Below are 18,566 nucleotides of genomic sequence, written 5' to 3'. Positions count from 1 at the left end.
TAGTCATCCTCTGTGGCTGGACCTTGCCATTTTTAATTTTCTGTTAACAACGCCTTGGTGAAGATTCTTGTTGATCTTTGGTAACATTCATTGTTGCTTTCTTAGAAAACTCGTATTTCACAGAATTTCTAGACCACAAAGAATATTGATACACACACACACACACACACACACACACACACACACACATCCACACACATGCACTCTGTCTGCAGCTTGCTGCTGACTTGTGTCTCTGAAGAAACAGGGAAATAACCAGATTGGAGACTTTGTGCATTGAAAGATAGAGGTTTGTTCAACTTCTACTGCCCAACTGTTATTGAACTCTGGGGTCACAACTTGTGACCCAAATCAGGTCTGACCAACCATATTCAATAAGCCAATAAAAATACCAAACTAACTGTGGGAAGAACAAAATGGGGACTTATGCAATGGAGTCACATTACTGACTTGGAGTTGTGACTTCCAAGTTCGATAACACAGCCACAGAGTATTTCCGGGTGGCGCGTTGTTTGGGGAGTTTATCTTGATTCCCGATGGACTGACTTCAAAAATGATCATAAAGCCAAGGTGGCAAGTCTCCAGGCTGCTGAGTTATCTGGAAAACCCTGTGATGGGGTGAAGGGAAAAGAGATGGAGCAGTGGTGACTTTAACTGTGACGAAGGCTGGGCTTTCTTAGCTATCGGCTTGACTCTGGTCATTTAAACCTGCCATGGGGAAGGCCCAGTGCCCTGACCGGCCTAAGGCTCTAAACTAGGGATGTCAGGACCAGCTTGGGAACCTGTGGTCCCTAGACGACGCAGGTGGGCGTGTCGTCCGGCGCCGCTGCCCCTGCGCCGCCCCGCCCCTCGGTGGCAGCGCCGCGCGCCGATTGGCCGCTCGGCAGCTGTCGGCCGTCACGTGCCGGAGCGTCCCGGGAGCCTGGCTGTGGGCGGCGGGGCATGGACCCTCAGGCGGCACCCGGTCAGGGGTCCGGAGAGCCCAGTGCTCGGGAGGCCCCCAGCGCGGAGGTGAGCGCCACGGGGTGGGGGACGCGGGCTGGAAGCCACGGGGCTCTCGCGCTGCCGTCCGGCCGCTCACCCGGGAAACGCCGGGGCCCCGCGAGCGTGCAGTCCGGCCGGTAACGGCGGGAGCGAGCGCGTGCGCACGCGGACCCGAGCCCGGGGTGGTAGCTGGCGCCGGAGGGAGAGGGAAACCGGGGGGCCTGGGGGCCGGGGTCAGTTGGGAGCGTCGAGGAAACGGATTTTTCTTTTCTTTTCTTTCTTTCTTTTTTTTTACCTTGAGGATCTCTGGTCGTTGGTGGGGATGTGCAGCTGACTTTGGACGCCAGATGTCACCGGTGCTTTATTTTTTCCCGTTTGATGAAACGGAAAGGCCCCTTTGTGACACGGGGTTTCCAGAAACTTATTTTCGAGTGGGCGCAATACCGCGTTTTCCTATGACCCGCCCTTATTCAGCGTCCACCTCTACAGTGAGCTTGACCGTGGGCACCCTATTTACCAGAAGCCACGTCTTGTGCCTGACACAACGTATATGCTAATTGGGTCTATGAATGGAATGCTTTCCTTAAGCCTCAGAGATGCTACTTGTAGCAACCGTAGCAAAAGATTCGCCAAGAAAATTAGCTTTGCAGAATAGGACAGCACTCATTTTGTCAGGGTGGTGATGAGAGGACAGTGGCCCAGCAAGGCCTGGAGGTCGGAAATGGAGCAAATGACCCTGAAGCTTGGATCCTAGACCGGGCCTTGTCCAGGAAGAGGTCAGTGGTTCACCGAGTCGCCAGTCGGTGAACGTGCGAGCAATATGAATTGCATTGGAGGTCTGTGATGGCAGTGGAGGGCCCACGAAGGTTTTGAGAAGAGTAGTGATTGCCCTTTCTAAGACTGAGCAGGAGTGGAGAGATGGCCCAACACCTTGCGGGGGTTGGGGGCTGTTAGCAGTGAGCTCTGGTTATGGGTTATCGCTGACCATAGGAGGCAGAATTGAATCATTAAAAGTCCAGGCATGAATGGATAATGAACGCTAATTAGAGTGTGTGTAAGTACAGGTGTATGATGGAACGTTCGTTTAAGACTGGAGAGAGAGCACGGTGTTGGTCCTAGAGAGTTTGGTTTGGTTCCCAGCACCCACTGTAGGTGATTCACAGCCATCTGCAACTCCCTGTCCAGGGGGTTTGGTACATGTACGCTTGCAAATATATGTAAATATAGAAATAAATAAAAGCTTAAAAACAAAGTGAATGTAAGTCCAAGAAATGTTACTTGTCTGGAATCTAACCGGTGGTTTTGTTATGGTTGTTGCCTTTATTGTATTTTTTGAGACAGGGTCTCTTGTAGCCCAGGAGCTCACTCTGACCAAGACTGACCTTGAACTTCTGATCCTCCTGCCCCCACTTCTGAAATGCTGGGATTAAGGGTATGTGCCACCATACCTGGCTTTCTGTCGTGCTGGAAAACCAACCTGGGGCATTGAGCACACTAGGCAAACACTCTACCAACTGAGACGTCTCCAGCCTGTGCTAGGTGTACTTCAACATAGGACCCCTGCAAGGTCAGAACAACCACCCCAGGTCATGCCCTGGGTGCGTGACAGGGCTAAGATTGGAATCTGGCCTAATCAAGCTGTGGACTTAACTGGTTCCACTGGAGAGAGGATCTTGGGGACAATAAAGTTTGGGGCACTCTGAAGTAATAGGGAATAAAATGACCTGGCTGGCAGTAGGGATTTAAGTATTCCGTTCACTGTTTAGAAACTAAAACTCTGGGTCCCCACATACCACTGGGGAGACACTGTTAGAAGGATTAGGGGCTAGAGAGGTGGCTCAGCAATTGGGATCGCTGGCTGCTCTTCTGGAATACCTGGGTTTGGTTCCCAGCACCCACATGGCAGCTCACAGCTGTCCTTTGACTCCAGTTCCAGGGCTTCCAGCATCCTCACACAGACATACATGCCAGCATCATACATACATACATACATAATACATACATACATACATACACCAATGTAAGAAGGAGTTGTTAGATATAAGGTTAAATAACTGAAAAAAGGGTTTGCAGAGAAGTAGCAGGTGCAGGAAACAGCTACCAATCCCAGCCAGAAAAAGGAGATGAAGGCAGAGCTGCTCAAGTGACAGAGGAAGGGTTTACAGACAGACCTGGAATTAGAAACCCCGAGACCCAAGTGACAGAGGAAGGGTTTACAGACAGACCTAGAATTAGAAACCCTGAGACCCAAGTGACAGAGGAAGGGTTTACAGACAGACCTAGAATTAGAAACCCTGAGACCCAAGTGACAGAGGAAGGGTTTACAGACAGACCTAGAATTAGAAACCCTGAGACCCAAGTGACAGAGGAAGGGTTTACAGACAGACCTGGAATTAGAAACCCTGAGACCCAAGTGACAGAGGAAGGGTTTACAGACAGACCTGGAATCAGAAACCCTGAGACCCAGGAGCTAGCCAGATTGGCTCTAGAGTATCTTGAGTGTAAAGTCCTGTACCCAGACTCCTGAAGAGGGCCCAGGGGTGAGAGCAAAACTGGCCGCTGTCAGTTGGCCACCACAAGGAGGCTTTCCCAGTGGTGTAGCTGGAGAAGCATTGCTGGGTCCTCAGGAGCAGGTGCAAACCCCGCAGTGTGAAGAGCACTATGGGAGAGTGGGCTCAGAGCATCTGGGTAGTGACATGTCCCAGATACCCAAGTTCCTGGGTAATGATCTCTTTTTCCACAGGCTGGCTTTGCCGCAGCTGACCTCTCTGGTCAGGAGACAGAGACTGAGATGGCCATGGATCGACTAGGCAAGTAGACGGCAGAGACCTGGGGTGGATGTTGGAAGAGATGGAGAGAAAAAAAAGCATAGTCCCTTAGCCTCATGCACTTTTTCTTGCTAGCCAGTCCTCTCTGCCAGTGAGTTACCTTCTCTGCCCAGTGTTTCGGTGGAACCCTTCATTTGGAGGCTACATTGTATGGATTCAGACCACCTCATTTCACTGGGAGGAATAACTCGAGGCACTGAAAAGCACACAGAATATGTAGGTAGAAAATTGTTTCAGTTCCAAGTCCAGGTTATAGTCCTTGAATGGCTTACATTTTTTAATCCTTAGGTAAGTCACTTAGCCTTTCTGTATCTGCAAAATGGGCTGATGGTACCTCCTAGGGTTGGTTTTAGGGTTGCATGAGAAGATAACACACTAGCCACTGTGTAATCATAGCTAAGTAAGAAATTACCCCCTCCTTTTTTTTAATGCTTAATGAACACGGGAAGAAAGTTGTAATGGGTAGGGCTGGTCTATAGATGAAGCCAGGATGGGTGTAATTGTAGCAACTGGCGGGTGCTAAGCACTCACCGTATTCCAGGCACATCTCCCAGTGTTTCCTCTTTGCCTAAATAAACTCACAACAGCCTGGTTACTGTTTAAGGCACATAATAAAGTCTTAAAATGTGGCAAAAGATTTATACTATAAATTTACCATTTCGCTGTATTAACTCTTACAGTCTGGTGGTGTTCAGCCCGGTGACTTGTACAGTTGTCACCACTAGTTGTAGGATATTTCCCTGTACCTGTGAGGAAACACTCCACTCTCTAGTTCCTGAGCCCTAACTGCTGATAAGCTCTTTTTCCTGCCTAATGATTACCTGGTGTGAACGAGCAAATGCGTATGTACAGTAAATGAAATTATACACTAGATCGTCTCTTGTGTCCGGGGTCTTTTCACGTGGCGGCACCCACCACTCATCCGGTGACCAGTGCCAGCATCGCCTAGACTGGTGACGATGAACGGTGCTGCAGGGGACTTTTTTATTTAGTTATTTATTTTGTCTGAACTGTTTTTAGTTCTCTTGGGTTTAAGAATTGTTGGGGCTTGTGGTAATTCCAGGTGTCAGCTGTTGTGAATCAGTTAACTATCAGTCCAGTGGCACACTTAGTATTTGGCAGGACAGATCTGAACTCAGGTCACCTGGTTCTAGATTCCAGGCTCCTCGCATGTTGTTTATGAGACGTAATGACAGCCGTAACACCACAGCTGTTTCAGGCCAGTTGCTCCTTCCCTTAGCCCTGTGTCATCACAGGACTCCTGGCCTTGAAGGTCCATTGTCCTTCCCCAAGTTCAGGAAGAGGAGTGTGGGGACTGGCAGGCCCTGTTCTCTGCTGCCCTTTGTACTAGCACTCTGATGAGCTTTGAAGAGGAAAGTGCAACACAGGCTTGACTGGAAAAGTACATCATTTGCCAGAGGCTTTTGGTTTCACTGGCGTATAAACTACCTGAAAATATCCCCTGTACAAGACCCTCTGTACTCAATGGCCTTGTCTGAGACAAGCATCTTATTGGGAGAAAATGATCAACCCTATTTTGAAAACACAATTTTATCTTATAAGTGTAAGTGCTCTGGTAACTAAAGACTATGTGTAGATTTTTACTCCCTCTTGGAAGAAGGCTAACCATATGAGCAAAACGCCTCTGGTTTTATCAATTTAAAAACTTCTTTTTGTTGATTTCATAGCCAGAGGAGCCCAGAGCATCCCTACTGGCAGCCCTGCCCGTGCTGAGGGCCCAGGTGTGGAAGAGGATGGCTTTGTGGAGGAGAAGGAAGCCGATGGGGAACTGTACGCCTGGGAGCTGTCAGAAGGGCCGCCCATGGAACAGGCTGCTGATCTCTTTAGTGAGGACTGGGACTTGGAGCTGAAAGCAGACCAAGGCAATCCTTACGGTAGGTAGGGCGTGTCTGGGGGCTGAGCCGCAGCTGCTCAGACCTTCCCATTTCCCCTAAAAGCCGATGATGGGAATGGGATCGTATACATGAACTCAGCCTCATCTTTGGTCCAGGTCTGGAATTTCTGCTTTTCTACATTAAAAACAAATTGTACCAACTCCACAATGTGTCGATTTGTTTCAATAAGAAAATTCTCTCCGAAAGTCTTTAAGTTGATCTGTGCAAACAGCAGTGGTCTGTGATCCATTTGTTTTCCTTTTTGCTTCAGAGAACATTGAGGACAGATGAATTGTTCAGAATGCCTTTCTTCAGGAGAGGAGGGGTGTGTGTGTGTGTCTATGACTGTTATTAAAATAATTGCAAGTCTTCCCTCTAAACTTTTCTTGTGCAATCCAGTTTCATTTCCCTCCTTCCTTTAACCTGTCTGTTGAAAATGTCTGCAGATGCCGATGACATCCAGGGGAGCATTTCTCAAGAGATTAAGCCTTGGGTGTGCTGTGCCCCGCAAGGAGACATGATGTATGACCCCAGCTGGCACCACCCCCCTCCACTGATACCACATTATTCTAAGATGGTCTTTGAAACAGGACAGTTTGATGATGCCGAAGACTAACTCGTCACTTTCTGCCTTGTGGGAGCTCATGTTCTCCAGATCAAGGGTTGTTTCCTGTGTTCTCAGTGAGATGTCCTGTGCAGGCATCGTTCCCAGGGTTCCTCAGCATGGGCCACAGGCAGCTGTTGGCTGGGGCTGCCGCTCTCCATTTTGTTGTTCTGTTGTTGTTAATGGACACTTGGGTATGTGTTGGCATTTTTGTGTTCTTTATAAATAAAGGAAAAAATAACTCAGTGTTCTTTGCATTTCTTCCTTATGATTGTGTGCTTCTGACCAAGGTTTGTCCCTTCGTTGAATTATTTTTTGGTTTTGGTTTTTGAGACAGGGTTTCTCTGTGAAACAGCACAGGCTGTCCTGGAACTCGCTTTGTAGACCAGGCTAGCCTTGACATCCACCTGTCTCTGCCTCTCAAGTGCTGGGATTAAAGGCACGTGCTACTACCACCTGGCAACCATGGCAACTCTTACAAGGAAGACATTTAATTGAAGCGGCTCGCTTACAGTTCAGAGGTTTAGGCAAAATCCATAACCTGTTTAGTCTCTCCTTAATTCTACAGTCACAACCAAATGGCCAGAGCTACCAAGTTCTGTTTCTTGCTAGGACTGGGAACACTGAAATACAATTTGTACTTTCTCAAACTAGAGCAGAGACTTGAGTGGACGGAAATGCTCTCGGCATTAGTGAAGCACACCTAGTGTACTTGAGGACATTTTCAGGGGTGGGTCATGAAGGCTCTGCTCCAGCCAAACCACTAGCAGATTAAAAACCGAATATACTATTGGGAGGTGGTGCACACTTGGCGGAAGGTTCGTCCCTGGAATGTACCTTTGAGGGATGTACCTTGGCCCAGGTCTTTCCCCATTCCTTTTCTCTTTCTCTTAGATGTCATGAGGTGAGCAGTGTTCCTCTGCCACGCCCTTCCTCCTTGCCACGGGACTACAAGCCACTGAAACTCCCCAACCCATGAGCCAAAACAAGACTTTCCTATCTCCTCAGATAATCTGTCACAATGACAGAAGTCTGGCTATAATGCAATTATTTAAAAAAAAAAAACCACCCATGAAGATATTAACATGAAAGTCTTTTTTTAATTTGGTTGATACACGTTTAACAAAATATGTTAGAATAACAATCTATGACGAGAAATAAGGTATTTACAATAAGAAAATTGTGTGAGACAAAATCAAGATGATCTACAGGAACGCTTTCTGAGACAGGGTTTCACTGTGCTGCCCAGGCTGACCTCAAGTGATCCCGACCTCAGCCTCTCATGTAACTGAGGCTAGCTTGTCTACTACCTCTTAATTCTTAACCGAATCTGGAAGACTTTCAGCTCCTACTCATTACGCAGATCTTGAGCCCCAGCAGGCCCAGGAATAGGAGGTATAAACTCTAACACGTTTGGCAATTAAGGATCATCTGTTAATGTGAGCTGGCAGGGACACCACAAGGAAGACTCCATTGGAAAAAACTACAGATAAGCGTGACCTCAGTCACTTGGCCTTTTCAGTCTTTGCAGAAACTATCAAAACTGCCTTAAATACCTACTCAACTGTCCTTTCAGCAGAAAACTGTGACCTGAAGTACTCCAGCTCCCGACAACATAAAAGTTAATGAACATCAAAAATATTAAAGATTCTTAAACTAATTTTACATGAAAAAAGGATATAAAAGTCATTCAAAAGTACACTTAAGGCTAACAAAGATTTTCTCAGATTTACTTTTCATGCTCAATTCTCAATCCTTTTTTTTTTAAAGTTACTGGGGACTGAGCCATGGGACAGTTAGTATGCAAAACATGCTAGGTAAGTGCTCTCCCACTGAGCCCTCTACCTAATAATTTTTATGATCTGAAATCAATTACACACACGGGGTGGGGGGAGGTTTTATAGGTTTACATTCTCTTGCTTAATAAATGCCTACCTCCCCCAATCCTTGTACTGTGACTCAAATAAGCTTAAGGGTAATGCGCTATATCCATCTGGAATACAATAGAAATGCATTGACTTAGAAAACAGCCAGCCACATGAATGAGGTCACATGAAAAAATAACCAAGCACTTACTTTTTGTAACACTATTAAGACAAACAGAACACTACCCACACACACACACACCATCTACTAGCCCACTCGACAAGCTGGCAAGTTTGGCAAACATCGCAGAGCAAGTATTGTTTGAAAATCACATCTGTGGCTCTTCCAATGGTGACTCAAGAGCTTCCATCAGCTTCTTATTTGCCTCTTCATTAAACCGGCTTTGACAATGAGTTAAATGTTTCTTAAAGCCTCTTGGGAAATTTGATTCAAAATTACAGCGTGGACATTTAAGTAAACTTTGCCCATGGGCTGCGACGTGATTTTTAAGGATAGATTCCAAGAGAAACGCTTTCCCACAAATTGTGCACTTGTACGGACTATGCACATTGTGTTTATTAACCAGGTGATGCAAAACAGCGCTTTTCTTCATGGCACGGCAACAGCAAATTTTGCAGTAGTATTTCCCTTTTCCACGCTTCATGTACTTTGCGATCTCCTCCTCAGAAATGAAGGCCTCTTTCTCTTCGGTGAACTGAAGTACGTTTTTGGACTGTTCTGGACTACTCATCTCCATTTTGTTCTCTTTGCCAAAGTCAATAGACTCAACATCCACCTGCTCTTGGTCGCTGCTGGACTCCTGGCCCTTGATGTCTATGGCATCTAAATCTGTTCTCAGGTACTCACTACTACTGAGCTCAGCATCTGAGTTCTCTTGACTGTCTTTCTTGAGTTTCTTTGAAGGAGGAAATAGAGCATCCTCTAGCAGTTTCTTAGGTGCAGCCAGAAGCCCTTCCTGGACCAGACTATCACATTTTGCAGCATCATCTACAGCTTCCAGCTGTAGCTCATCACCAAGCTCAGTGGCCTTCTGAGCGTTGGAGATCACAGCAGATTTGGGGAGCTCAGGGAAAAGTACATGCTTCCGGGGCTCTGGGAAAAGCGCACGTTTCCGTGGCTCTGGAGAAGCAGGAAGGACTGCTTTGGTGGGCTCAGGAAACAATGTGGACTTCCTAGCCTCAGCATCTAGAGAGAGGACAGGCTTCCATATGTCTGAGGCCACCTTTGGGGGCTCAGATGAGCCAGAAGGATGTTTCCGTGTCTCAGGGAAGACGCTAGGCTTCTGAGATTCTGTAATGAAGGAGGACTTCCAGACGTCAGGAGACCCACGAGAACTTTTCTGGGACTCGGGGAAATCCAGTGAAGCAGGAGAACTTTTCCGCTGGTCAGGAGAAAGTTTCCAAAGGTCTGGGGACCCTGAAGGTTTCCTGAGCTCTGGAGATCCTGCTGGACTTCTGATCTCAGGAGAGAGGGGTGGGCCCGGTCTGCGAAGCTCAGGAGACACAGGGGGCACTGCCTTCCAGTGTTCGGGTGACAAAGCAAGAGCTGTCTTTCTGAGCTCAGGGGGTCCAGACTTCCATGACTCTGGAGATGTGGGGGGCGTTTTCCAGGAACCTGATGAGACTGAAGACTTCCAGGATGCAGAGGACACAGATGGAGCTGGCTTCCAAGGCCCAGGAGACACAGAAGGTATTGGCTTCCAAGGTCCAGGAGACAAAGATGGAGCAGGTTTAGATGACTTCCAAGGTCCTGAGGTTGCTGAAGGACTGGATTTCCAAGGCCGAGGAGAACCAGGTGGCCCTGGCTTCCAGGAACCTGGTGATACTGCTGGGGTTGGTCTCCGAGGCTCTGAAGTGACGGCAGGGAATGGCTTCCAAAGTTCAGGAGACTCTGGTGGGGATGGCTTCCTTGGCTCAGGGGAGGCAGTCCGTGTAGGCTTCCGAGACTCTGGAGATGCAGTTAGGGATGGCCCCCAAGGCTCAGGCGATGTGGCCAGAACTGGTGACTCTGGAGACAAGGTGGAAGGGGGAGCCCCTGTATCGGCAAAAGGAGAGTGCTTCTGGGGTTTGGAGCTAACAAGAGCAGACTTGACGGACTCAGGGGAAGCAGGGGCAGGCTTCTGCAGCTCAGACACCATGCTGGCTGGGTCGACACATTCAGGGGAAGAAACAGAAGCAGTTTTTGAGGCCTCAGCAGGAAGACAAGGGGCCTGATGCTCAGGAGAAACAACAGGGCCAGAGTCCTCAGGCTCCAGAGCAGGAGGAACAGACTTTTGTGGCTCTGGAGACAAACTCGGACCAATTTTCTGTGTTTCCATGGGGAGAGCTGGAGTGGGCCTCACTTCTGCTGGGTCCAAGGCTGTGCTCTGGTGTTCGGGAAGGGAAGGGGTTTCCACAGTCTCGGTCTCTTTGCTCAGCTGGTCCTTTGGTTTGTCCCTCCACTTCTCTGAGGCTGCGTGTTTGGCTGTGATGTGATAGTACACATTGGAGTACATCTTGCTGGTAAAGAAGCACTGATGGCAGTGGAAGAGCTTCGCACTCTTCTGGTAAAATATCATCTTGCCGAGTCCTCCAGCATCCATATCATCACAAAACTCCGGATGGATGGAGCCCATGTGGATCTGCACGTTCTCATAATCAGTGCCTCTGAAACCACAGTGGTCACAGTCCAGGCTCAGCAATGGTTTGTGAGGCTCCTGACACACTTCCATCTTCGGTCAATGGAAACAGCTGGGCCTTAATGGCTTTCCACCCTGCTGAGAGAGAGAGAGAGAGAGAGAGAGAGAGAGAGAGAGAGAGAGAGAGAGAGAGAGAGAGAGGGAGGGAGGGAGGGAGGGAGGGAGGGAGGGAGGGAGGGAGAAGAGAGAGAGAGAGAAAGAGAGGGAGGGAGGGAGGTTACTGCTGAAGACACTGGGGTGAGTTTCAAGTTCAGACAGCAGACATTGCTGCAGACACTGCTCCACAAGACTGCTAAGGGAGATTGAGTCTACAGACCATCTCATCACCTGGTTGGCCTCAAGTTCTTGATCTGCCTGCCATGTTTCCCACATGCTCGGATTACAAACACACATCACCACACTTGGCTAAGTTATGCTTTCTTACTCTATTATTTTTTAATCATTTAGTATTTTTCTAATCCCAATCATTTCATTCTTCTTTTTAACATTTGTATCGTTTGGCTTGCTGTTTTTCATTTTTATTTAAAATTTTTAAAACGGGCAGTGTGGCGCACACCTTTAATCCCAGCACTCGGGACGCAGAGGCAGGTGGATCTCTGTGAGTTCAAGGCCAGCCTGGTCTACAAGAGCTAGTTCCAGGACAGACCCCAAAGCTTACAGAGAAACCCTGTATCAAAAAACAAAAAAAGGACAAATAAATAAATAAATAAAAACTTCAAGAGCTTTTTTTAAAATTTCAGATATGTGCTGTGTTTACATAATCCTCCCCTTTCCAATTCCTCCAGCGTTGTTAGCCCCCATAAAACTCACGGTTTAATTATTACCTCCCCACACGCAAATAAATATATAGATACAACCTGCTGAGCCCATTTAGAATATCTTGTATAGATGTTTTTAGGGCTGGTCACTTCATATTGGATAAGCAATTAGGGGGTTCATCCCGAGGGAAGTCTGCCTGGAACTCTTTTATCTAGGGTAGGGTCGGGTGAGATTTCCTCAATCCACATTGTGCCTTAGTTTCGTGTTGGTGCTGTGAGTTGAACATGGGGCCTTGCACATGCTGGTAAGTGCTCAAATCTGAGCTCCAACTTTACTGCATTAAATCTGCATCTTAATCTTCCTGACAGAAGGACATAGAAATCTAGACTCAATTTTACCCCAAATCACCTGTTTCAACCCTGACTATACAACCCCCTTCTTCACTAATGTAATGTTCAATTTAGTATTACTGAATTTTCTGTCTACTCTAAACCCCAGCTTTCAGCACTTCCCTCTTTCTCACCACTCCATTACCAACTCGGGCATGCTACACTCTCAGCACAGGGGCAGCACCTGCCAACACAGGTTTCTAACTCTTACCATAGCAAGCTAAGTCATATTGCAAAATCTTCTCGCACTGTCAAGCTTGCTGTCCTGGCTATTCAGGAAGCTAAGGGCGAGAGGATCACTTGAACCTAAGAGTGAGTTCTGAGGCTAGCCTAGGAAGCACAGTGAGACTGGGTCTCTAAAACTAAATCTATTTTCTCATTAAATGAGAATCCACCATTTACCAAAAGTACCAGTCACCATATTCCTTCCATGTCCTCAATGAGCATTACAGATTGTAGCATTTAAAACACACAGGGTCGCCCTAAGTTGAAGAGCAGTGTATAAAACAATTTAATAACATTTAAGGTATTGTTACTGGCATTGCTGGTTTGGCTTTTCTCAGACAAAGTCTTAATATATCCCTGACTGCCCTGGAAACTCTCTGTAGACCAGGATGGCCTTGAACTTACAGGAACCTTCCTCCTCCTGGCTTCCAAGTGCTGGAACTAAGGAAAGCCACGTCAGCCTCACTGTGCCATTACTGTTTTCTCTACTTGCTTCAGTGGCACCGTCCACCTTGTTACCTACCAAACAGGCGAATCCTTTAGAGAGGCCACCTTAAAGTGCAGGCACATTTCCCACTCTGTCTCAATTCCCCTTCAGCCCCAGTCAGATGCGTATGTCCCAGACCAGCACCACCTGTCACCTCAGCTTGACTCCATGCCAGGCCAAGCCATCCATTTGTTCACTTCTATAACCCTTCACATCGCCAGCAGTGTGTGCTCAGAAAGCACTGGAGTGGTCAGAGTGCAGTCCCGTGAAGACTGGGAACTTCCCAACTAGGGAAGACCTGTGTGCCCAGTTCAAGAATCAAGAGCTTTAAGGAGGATCAGAAGCTCAAAGTCACCCACAGCTGCATACTGTGTGATCCAGGCCTGGGATATATAGACCCTGTCTTAAAAGTAAAAAAGTAGCAACAACTCCAATACACAGCTGAGGAAACTTAACCCTAACATTAAATGCCCTAGTCAGCGTTAGGCAAATAACCAGAACCTGACAAAGGACAAGGTCTCCTAGTATACCACGATCAAACTAGCACAGAAAAGCCAGTGCACTCAGGCTTTGGAATCCACGTATCAACAGCAAAAACACAGGGCCCTCCTCCAGTCTGCAGTTCTAGACAAGCATCCCCGCCCAAGACAGGGTTTCTCTGTGTACCCTGGCTAGCCTGGAACTCACTCTGTAGACCAGGCTGGCCTGGAACTGGGAGAGATTCGCCTGACTCTGCCTACAGAGTGCTGGAATTAAAGGCGTGCAAGAATACTTTAAAGAGTCTCTAATAGGGGTCAGGGATGTGACTAATGGAACAGTAATTGCCTAGAATGTGTAAGGCCATAGGCTTGATTCAGTCATGAGCAATGGAAATAAGGGGTGTGGGGGTGGATCTTGGCTAGTATGCAAACACAGCAGGTTGGCAAACTGTATTTAAAAAAAAAAAAATCACTCATGGACCAGGCGGTGGTGGCACACGCCTTTAATCCCAGCACTCTGGAGGCGGAGGCAGGTGGATCTCTGTGAGTTCGAGGACAAAAAAAAAATCACTTATGAATAAAGTCATGTAATGTCACTAAGGAAAACTTATGGATAATATAGAGAAGTTTTATTTTTCTAAAAATTTATATATTTGAGCATTTTGCTTACATTTATGTCTGTGCTCTCCATGTGTACCTGGTACCCACAGAGGTCAAAAGAGAGCATCAGATCCCCTGGAACTAGGGCTGTAGACAGACAGATGTGAGCAACCCCGTGGGAGATGAGAATCAACCTAGGTTCTCTGCAAGAATAAGTTTCTTAACCACTGAGCCAGCTCTACAGTCCCAGATAGGTTTTATAAAATGCTTTATCATGAGTTGGAAGTGTTTTGTCAAGTAGTACCACAAGAAATTAGTAATTGCTACAGGATCAAAATAGCCTACAGGACTTGGGCCCAACCTCTCCATTTTACAATGGAGAAAAAAACAAAGAATAAGTCTCCATCTTTTTAAACTTTGTTAGCACTCTTTTCTATTGGGGGAAGGGTGAGACAGGGTTTCTGTGTGTAGTTCTGGCTATCCTGGAACTCGCTCTGTAGACCAGGCTGGCCTCGAACTCAGAATCCACCTGCCTCTGCTTCCCGAGTGCTAGCATTCTTAAGGGATTTTTAAATGAAGACAATTGTTTTTTTTTTTAATACAATATATTCTGATGACGATCTGCCTCCCCCAACTCCTCCCAGACCAGCCCCACTAACCCAACTCTATACCCTCCCTTTCTTGAGAGGAAGTAAAGAGGCCTGATTCCAAATCTTTGCTAACAATGCACACAGACTTCAGTCTAGAGTCCAGCACTCCTAACACTAACTGTAAAAAGCTAGTTACTGGCGCTGCTGGTCGGCTGGCCACATGGCATTCTTCAACACAGTGGTACACTATAAGGCATCCACTGCACAGCTGCTCCCACCCACTTTCTTCCTTGAGACCTAATACTATTGATGGAGGCAAGGTCTCTCTGCATAGCTCTGGCTGCCCTGGAACTCACTATGCACACTAGGCCTCCAACTGAGGGCCACCTGAACCTGCTTCCCGAGCATGCCACCCCGCCCAGCCTTACCAACAGTCCTTTAAAAATACATTTGGATGTACATTTTGATATCAACAATTCAACACAGAACACATGTAAGCTAACTGGCTATGGAAGCTATACTTGCTGTCAACTTGACATACTGGGGAAAGGGAGCCTCAACTAAAGAACTGTCTCTGATTGGTTCATGGGCGTGTCTGTGGAGGCATTTCCTTGATTTCTCATGACGTAGAAGAGACCATCCCTAAACATGCTGGCTTTGCTGTATCTGAAAGGCAGCTGAATTGTGAGGCAGGGGCAGACCAGTCAGCATCTTCCCCCGTGTTTGCTGCTTGAGTTCCTGCCCTCAATTCCCTCAACAGCGGGCTGGAACCTGTAAGATGAACCCTTTCCTCCCTCAAATTACTTCTCATCACAGCAGCAGAAAGTAGACCAGGACACCGGTTCTATCAGTCTGCACACACTGCCTAATTGTGTTCTTTATGAATAAAGGGTTTTGTTTTGTTGTTGATTTTCAAGGGTATAAATTTCGACTGGTTTTGTGTTTAAAGAAAACAGAAACCACAAAGAACTCCCACGTTTCCCCATATTTTTCGATTCTATTGGCAGTCAGCGTTAATTAGTGGGGCAATTTGTGAGGACTGATATTTTGTTCTCCAGTGCCAGGATGGAACCCAAGGCCTCACTCTTGCTAAGGGCTCACTACTTAGGGCACCCATAGTTCAGGGGAGAGGTCGTTCTGGATGCTGCAGCGCTGAACATCACCTGTGCACCTTTAGGGTCCTTCGAGCAACTTACTACTCTCCGAGTTCCCTAAGTTCTTGACAAGTACGATCTGTTTACCTGGGGGGTAGAACTGATGGGCACCGGGCGACCTCAAGTTTAAACTGGAGGCAACGCTAGACTGGTACCAGTTTACACTCCACGGCAAAGTGCCAAAGCGCTGGCTCTTACTTGGAAACACCGGGCTCGGTTGCTGCCGTCTGAAAGACCCCCCTGGACAAGGTTAATCCCGTGCGTGGTCCACGTGGGGGATGTGGCGTCTGCTGTGGGCCGCCCTCTGGAGAGCAGCCCTACATCCACCTCGAGACCGACATTGCTCCGTCCCATTCCGCGAGCAGCCAGGCGACACCGGCAGAAGCAAGTGGGGGTGGGGGGCGCGGAGACCGGCCACCGAGGCGGAGCGCAGGAGGAGCCCACCGCACGCTCCGGCCTCCAGGCCGCGCCAAGCGCGCCAAGGCGCCTGCCCGCCCACCCTCACCCACTCCCCACCAAGGCACCCGCCCGCCCGCCCGCTAGCTGCACCCCGCAGCCCGTACCGAGGTGCCCGCCAACTCCTCACCCTCCGGCGAGGTGTCCTGGAGTGAAGAGGAGGAAACGCCCACAGGAAACGCCGGGCGGGCCGCACGGCCTCGGGAATGGCGGCTGGACGCAAGACCAGCCGGGAAGTATCGCGCGCCCGCACCGGAAGTGCCGTCGCGTGCCTCCGGGTCTCCCCCTCCCCCGGCCCCTAAGGTTCCCAGCTGAGCCAGGCTTGGGGAGGCAGCCGGCCAACCCCTGGCGTGGGCTACGGTCTCCACGTCGTCTTTCGTTTGTTTTCCTTTTGTCTTTTGTTTTGTTCCTTCCGATGAAGGACGCATACTGTCCATAATAGAAATACAAGACAAATACAAAGCTTTTAGAAGACAGTGAACAGGTTTCGTGTCTCCAAACTCAAACCCCAGAAATCGTCTTCAATTGCAGTGCACTCGCCTTTCGTTTTAATGTTAGTCTGTCTGAAAGACTGTAAACTGACCTTACTTAAGACACCTATGTAATTTCTGAAATGTTTGCCTTTTTGTTGTTGTTGTTTTGGTTTCTTATAGTTTTGGTTTTGGATGCTGAGCGAAATGAACCCAGGGCTTCCTCCTTTAAGCATCCCATGCTGTCTGATACATTAAACATTCATGATCTTTGATTGGTTGGCTTGCTTTAAGACAGGATCTCGCCCTCTGTAGCCTGAGATTCACCTGTCTCCGCCTCCCAGGTCTTGGATCAGAAGCACTTGCCACTATTCCCTAAACCACTGCTGTCGCACTGAGTCAATCCAAGGGTCAGCTCACTTCTTGGGGGTCCTCTTTACCGCCACTTTTTGGTGCGAATCTCTCCATGTTTGGAATCAGCTCTTGTCGATCGTTGGGACTGGGAGATCCTGGAGACCCTACAGGTAGAGTCCGGAAGCCTATGGAGTAGAGAAGCAGGGCTACCTGGCAGCTAAGTGAGTTCTCGGGTGGGGCAGGGCAGGGTCTCTCAGAAACAGAGAAGCAAGATTTGGGAGACCTATGAGGTGCAAAGGAGCTGAGTCTACCTGGTGGTACTGTATATTGTTCCTTGTTAGGATATAGAAATGCAGCTGATTTTATTTGTGACCTAATATCCTACTACTTTGCTAATGTATTTTATTAGCTTCCTAGAGTCGTGTGTGTGCACGTCTGGAATCCTCAGGGACATAGAAAACTCGTATAACCTAAAAGCAGAGGCTTTTAAAATTTGAATTTAATGTTCCTTGATGTCCTGGTTTGCTTCTTCGTTGTTAGAAAAACCCTAACCAAAAAAAAAAAAAAAAAAGAAAGAAAGAAAAGAAAGAAAGAAAGAAAAAGAAAGAAGGGTTTATAAGATACTGAGGAAAGCCAAGGAAGGAACCTTGAGTAAGCTGAGACCACGGGGAAATTCCTAGCTCGCTTCCCCTTGATTACTCCACTGCCTTTCTTAAACAACTCAGGCCCAAACACCCAGGTACGGAACAGCCCACAGTAGGAGGAGCTCTCTCCACTTCAGTTAACCATCAGTAAAATGCTCCACAAACATGCCCATAAGACAATCTGATGCAGAACATTTCTCAGTTGAGGCTCCCTCTTTTATTTTTTTTTTTTGAGCTCTACATTTTTTCCTGCTCCCTTCCCTGTCTCTCCCTTCCCCGCTTCAATCCTCCCCCAAGGTCCCCATACTCCCAATTTACTCAGGAGATCTTGTTTTTTTCTACTTTCTACTTCCCATGTAGATTAGATCTATGTCAGTCTCTCTTAGTGTCCTCATTGTTGTCTAAGTTCTCTGGGATTGTGGTTTGTAGGTTGGCTTTCTTTACTTTATGTTTAAAAACTACCTGTGAGCCGGGCGGTGGTGGTGCACGCCTTTAATCCCAGCACTTGGGAGGCAGAGGCAGGCAGATCTCTGTGAGTTCGAGGCCAGCCTGGTCTACAAGAGCTAGTGCCAGGACAGGCTCCAAAGCTACAGAGAAACCCTGTTTCGAAAAACTAAACAAACAAACAAAAAAAAAAAAACAAAAAAACTACCTATGAGAGAGTACATGTGATAATTGTCTTTCTGTGTCTGGGTTACCTACCTCACTCAAAATGATGTTTTCTACCTCCATCCATTTTCCTGCAAAATTCAAGCTGTTATTTTTTTCTGCTGTGTAGTACTCCATTGTGTAAAAATGTACCACATTTCCTTATCCATTCTTCCGAAAAGGGGCATTTAGGTTGTTTCCAGGTTCTGGCAATGACAAACAAAGCTGCTATGAACATAGTTGAGCACATGTCCTTGTGGCACGATTGAGCATCCTTTGGATATATACCCAAAAGTGGTATTACTGGGTCTTGAGGAAGGTTGTTTCCTAATTTTCTGAGAAATTGCCACATTGACATCCAAAGGGGCTGTACCAGCTTGCATTCCCACCAGCAATGCAGAAGTGTTCCCTTTTCCTCACAACCTCTCCAGTATAA

General features: G+C 47.6%; 2 protein-coding genes across 8 annotated transcripts; one reads left to right on the top strand and one right to left on the bottom strand.

Annotated features, from left to right (window-relative positions):
- Window positions 1-895: 895 nt before the first annotated feature.
- On the top strand, window positions 896-6,557 carry Coprs (coordinator of PRMT5 and differentiation stimulator). Of its 2 annotated transcripts, none has more exons than XM_075986248.1 (4): window positions 896-1,011; window positions 3,728-3,794; window positions 5,501-5,707; window positions 6,154-6,557. In XM_075986248.1, the coding sequence occupies exons 1-4, from the start codon at window positions 943-945 to the stop codon at window positions 6,321-6,323; spliced, it is 513 nt and encodes a 170-aa protein (XP_075842363.1). In that variant the 5' UTR covers window positions 896-942; the 3' UTR covers window positions 6,324-6,557. The 2 variants fall into 2 exon arrangements, with proteins under 2 accessions (XP_075842363.1, XP_075842364.1); XM_075986249.1 differs by having other exon boundaries at window positions 3,728-3,798; window positions 5,505-5,707.
- An 834-nt stretch (window positions 6,558-7,391) lies between these two features.
- Champ1 (chromosome alignment maintaining phosphoprotein 1) lies at window positions 7,392-16,258 on the bottom strand. Of its 6 annotated transcripts, XM_075986242.1 has the most exons (3): window positions 16,122-16,252; window positions 15,646-15,785; window positions 7,392-10,950 (listed from the first exon to the last, which is right to left on the bottom strand). In XM_075986242.1, the coding sequence occupies exon 3, from the start codon at window positions 10,906-10,908 to the stop codon at window positions 8,506-8,508; it is 2,403 nt and encodes an 800-aa protein (XP_075842357.1). In that variant the 5' UTR covers window positions 10,909-10,950; window positions 15,646-15,785; window positions 16,122-16,252; the 3' UTR covers window positions 7,392-8,505. The 6 variants fall into 6 exon arrangements, with proteins under 6 accessions (XP_075842357.1, XP_075842361.1, XP_075842359.1 ...); XM_075986246.1 differs by lacking the exon at window positions 15,646-15,785 and having other exon boundaries at window positions 16,145-16,258; XM_075986244.1 differs by lacking the exon at window positions 15,646-15,785 and having other exon boundaries at window positions 7,392-10,953.
- Between the last annotated feature and the right edge of the window lie 2,308 nt (window positions 16,259-18,566).

Source organism: Microtus pennsylvanicus, chromosome 9 (genome assembly GCF_037038515.1).
Source record: "Microtus pennsylvanicus isolate mMicPen1 chromosome 9, mMicPen1.hap1, whole genome shotgun sequence".
NCBI lineage: Eukaryota > Metazoa > Chordata > Mammalia > Rodentia > Cricetidae > Microtus > Microtus pennsylvanicus.
Note: the sequence above shows the minus strand (reverse complement) of the source record. Positions and strands in the feature narration are given on the sequence as shown.

Excerpts from the sequence above, each read along its gene's own strand:
- Coprs (XM_075986248.1), top strand. The coding sequence starts at position 943 with ATGGACCCTCAGGCGGCACCCGGTCAGGGGTCCGGAGAGCCCAGTGCT. Across the intron at positions 3,795-5,500 it reads GATGGCCATGGATCGACTAG|CCAGAGGAGCCCAGAGCATC; the intron begins GCAAGTAGACGG and ends TTGATTTCATAG. Across the intron at positions 5,708-6,153 it reads AGACCAAGGCAATCCTTACG|ATGCCGATGACATCCAGGGG; the intron begins GTAGGTAGGGCG and ends AAATGTCTGCAG.
- Champ1 (XM_075986246.1), bottom strand. The coding sequence starts at position 10,908 with ATGGAAGTGTGTCAGGAGCCTCACAAACCATTGCTGAGCCTGGACTGT.